Source organism: Geotrypetes seraphini, chromosome 1 (genome assembly GCF_902459505.1).
Source record: "Geotrypetes seraphini chromosome 1, aGeoSer1.1, whole genome shotgun sequence".
Classification (NCBI taxonomy): Eukaryota; Metazoa; Chordata; class Amphibia; order Gymnophiona; family Dermophiidae; genus Geotrypetes; species Geotrypetes seraphini.
The window spans coordinates 469,094,822-469,098,923 of NC_047084.1; the positions used below are offsets into that span (position 1 = coordinate 469,094,822).

The 4,102-nt window shown below is 39.9% G+C and overlaps 1 protein-coding gene across 1 annotated transcript; it reads right to left on the minus strand.

Moving 5' to 3' along the window:
• Nucleotides 1-2,760: 2,760 nt before the first annotated feature.
• On the minus strand, nt 2,761-3,672 carry LOC117368591 (olfactory receptor 1361-like). The gene is made up of 2 exons (XM_033962323.1): nt 3,240-3,672; nt 2,761-2,954 (listed from the first exon to the last, which is right to left on the minus strand). The coding sequence occupies exons 1-2, from the start codon at nt 3,586-3,588 to the stop codon at nt 2,761-2,763; spliced, it is 543 nt and encodes a 180-aa protein (XP_033818214.1). The 5' UTR covers nt 3,589-3,672.
• Between the last annotated feature and the right edge of the window lie 430 nt (nt 3,673-4,102).

Genomic DNA, 4,102 nt, shown 5'->3' on the forward strand with positions numbered 1-4,102 from the left:
AAGCCTGAGAAAAGTCATAAATGCAATTTGTATATGCTAATAACTCTAACAAGACTGCTCTTTTTATCCAGTCTTGTTTGTGTGAGAGAGAAAGAGCAAGGAAGCTCAGTAAGCTTCCAAGAAGTGGCGATCAATTTCCACGTGAAGAGTGTTGATGTTGTGATTATTTCACCCTAAGGACTCCTTTTACTAAGGTGCGTTAGTGGTTTTAGCGTGCACTACAATGCCGCTAGACGCTAACGCCTCCATAGAGCTTGCATTAGTATTTTTGGTTTAACGCGGGGTTTGCAAGCGCTAATCTTCAGCGCACGCTAAAAACGCTAACACACCTTAGTAAAAGGAGCCCTAAGTGTAATAGTTCTCAGATTTATGGACTACTGTAATTAGTAGAGCATTGTCACAACCACGAGCTCCTGATCACTGCAGCGAGCTGTGATCCAAGTGACCTTAGCAGCTCCCAGTACCTTCCCCACCACCAGGGAATCCTCCAGGCCTTCTAGGCATCCGCCTAGGGTTAAAACCACAGGATTAATGTCCACAGTGAGATCAGGCAAAGGGGAAAAGAAAACCACACACCCACGAGATAGTCAGGAAAAATAAAGATGTATTTTATTTTTATGCTTCTGATTAACTTGCTCGGGTATTGATAGCAAATTGCAGCATTTTCAATACAGTTTGTAATACACTTCAAACATAGAGCTCCGGGTCAATCTGGCCCCCTGACTTCCCAAAAACAAGCCTGGCTCTAATTTAAAATATTAAATCATACAAAAACATTGGGCTGGACTCTAGTCTTTACCTCTCAGTCCTCTTCACCAGCCTTCTACGTTCAGGGTAGTCCAAACAATACTTCCTCACTAGGAAAGAGCAGGAGAGAGGGCAAATAACCCTCCTGCAGTATGAGAAAAAAACCAAAGGTTCATTAAAAAAAAAAAAATCAACAAAAGGAACTGTTAGCGTTGTAGCTCTCCCACGGAGTGCCTGCAGATAAAGGAACTCTCCCTCCAACACAGAAAAGAATTCTACTGTGTCTTACGTTCCTGCAGTCTCTCATCTTCCCCAATTAATCTCCAGCTGTGCAGAAAGGGAGAACACAAACGCTCCATCGTTTGTGAGGTTAGACAGTCTAATGCACCAGTTCAGGGATTGCAGTGTTTCAGAGAGTAACTTTGATAAGCTCATACAGTTCAACATACCCCAAACTTTAGATTCAAAACTATTAAGCAAAGCAGGTAAGAAACAAAATAGCCAAACCCTGCCCACCTTTGCTCAGTTGGTGTCCATTGCCTCCAAACCTTCAGTAGACAGAGTTGACACACCAATGTTCATCGGTTTACAGCTTTGCAGGTCCCTCTCAGCTGTGGTCTCAAGCACTCCTGACATGTCCACCATGTACCATTCGTGGCTCAGCTCCTCAGGATTCAGTTCAGGAGAGGTAAGCTTCCTCTCGAGCTCACCCTGAAGCCTCCTCGGCTTCTCCTCTCTGTGATTCAGCTGCCCTGCTTTAACAGTCTTCAACTCGCCCCTCCCTGCTCTGAAGAGAAGGGAGAAAACTCTTCCTGCAGCTGTGTCTGCTTCTGTGACCACTTCCTGTTCTGACCCGGGCCTTCTAGAAGTTGAAGTTTCTTAACTCCTAGGTTCCTTTGAGCCCTGACTGCAGGCTTTGGAGAGTAGCCTGACACCGGCCTGAATTCCCCTTGGAAGTCACTGTCTGGCTCCTCAAGGTTAGTCCCAGGGAAGTCAGCGCTTACATAATCCTCCGGGCCAACCTGGTCAGCTCTCTTACATAGGGGTTTACTGATCTTCTTCACTAATCCTGTGCCAAAGCTAGGAAGAGAGCTAGATTTGTCACAGTATCTGGTAGACTTTTTTCTGGTTAATCTCTGAATAAAATTTTTGATCCCTTCAACTCTAAAGTGCTGGTGACAATTTCTGGTGATGTACCTAACCACTACCCCTCATTTCAGAGGGATTGGCATAGGACCTCTTCATGGTGTAGTATTATTTAAAGACAAACAACAATGAAGCAAAATTCAAAAATTTCTGTGAATTTTTGAGAACAGTTTTCAAAGAGATTATGTTTAGGTAAAATGTTGCTACAGAGAAGGTTCCTCTAAAGAAAGTCCTGGTGTTTTTTTAGAGGCAATATTGACACTGAGGATGAGGATAGGATGGAACAAAAATACAAACACATGGATTTCATTATCCAAACCCCTATACCTGTTTTTAACAGCTGTTTCATGCATACCTTCTTATTTGAATGTGTATTGGTTAATGGAAATCCCCCTCCCCTGGGACCTACTTTTGTATATTTTCAAATGAAAAATTGACAGTATGTTTCTCTTTCAAGGTCAGCTCACAGCTATATGGCTACTAAACACACAGAACACTGCAGAGAAGTGACAGAAAACAAATGGTAATTCCTCTTATGCTGTTCTTGTTAAAGAATTGAAATCTAATTGCCTAGAATCTATTCGATTATTAATATTGATAATTTTTGCAATATACTATCAATTAAATTGAGCTTTAAAATATCAATCTAACAAATTGTGTTGCCCTTTATTTTGGAAAAGTTAAATGCATCTGAGAAGGAAAAAGACTAGAAAAAAATATAAGACCCTTTCAGTCATTCAGCTCATGAGATGCAAATCAGATCTAAGATAGAAATGAATAAGAAATGACACAGAAGGAAAAATGAGACTTATATATTGTTGATTCAAATATTCCTCCTTTGGACAATGTTTACCAATGGGAAGAAGATTATTTTCTTTGTAGGACTCTTTTAAGGGCTGTCTTCACATCTCTGTTCCTAAGACTGTAGATGAATGGATTGAGCATGGGAGATAACACATTGTATACCACACTGCTGATCCTGTCCTTTGCCATGGAATAACTGGAAGAAGGCCTGAAATACATAAAAATAAGTGTCCCATAAAAAAGTGTTACTACAGTGAGATGGGAGGAACAGGTAGAGAAGGTCTTCCATCTTCCACCTGTGGACTTGATCTTCAAGATGGTAGTGATAATGCGAATATAGGAGATCAGGATAATCAAAAATGGTAACATTGCTAGCAATGAACCCTCTCCGAAGATTACTAGTTCATTAATGGAAGTGTCTGTGCAAGAGAGTTGTAGCATCTGTGTAAGGTCGCAGAAGTAATGCTGAATCTCATTGGTCTTACAAAAGGAAAGCCGGTATACCAACAGTGTATGAAGCAAACCATGAAAAAAGCCAATAATCCAAGAAGCAATTGACATACTCAGACACACCTTCTTGTTCATTATTGTGACATAATGCAGTGGATTACAGATAGCAACATAACGGTCATAGGCCATAATAGACATAATCACACATTCTGAGCCACCAAAGACAACGAAGAAATAAAGCTGGGCAATACAATTAGAGAAAGATATAGTCCTGGAATCAGAAATGAGGTTATTTAACAGTTTGGGGACAGTGACAGAACTAAAACACATATCCACCAAAGATAAATTACAAAGAAAGAAATACATGGGGGTATGAAGATGTGAGTTACCAGCAATTACTGAAATCATTGTTCCATTTCCCAGTAGATTCATTGTGTACATTATCAGGAATGTTACAAAGAGAATACTTCTTAGCTCCACCTGTTCTGTGAGGCCCAAGAGAAAAAATTCAAGCACTGTTGTCTGGTTTCTCCATTCTTTTTTAATCATCTTAGTATAGAAGTGAATGAAAATGTAGCACTAAGGAAAACATGCCATATTGGCAGTAAAATTAAGTGTTGTTTTCTGAAGACCGAAGATGAGACAATTCCACAAATAGCACTTCAGCTTCAAATGAAGACTTGGAGAAAAATAGTTAGAGAAAAAAATATGAAGAAGTCTGAAAAAGGAAAAAAAAGAATATAATTAAAAATAAGATAAAAACTAGCTATGCAATATCATACATTTACTCCTGAAGTAATTATGCACATGTAAGAAAACAGCTCACACAAACTGTTGGATCTAAGTCAGCACAGGAGGAGGAAGTGATCTGCTGTGTAGCAATTCACTTCCTCCTCTACTGCCCGTGTCTGCACTACATTCTGCACAATGTAGAAAGAAAATGTAGAAAGTGAAT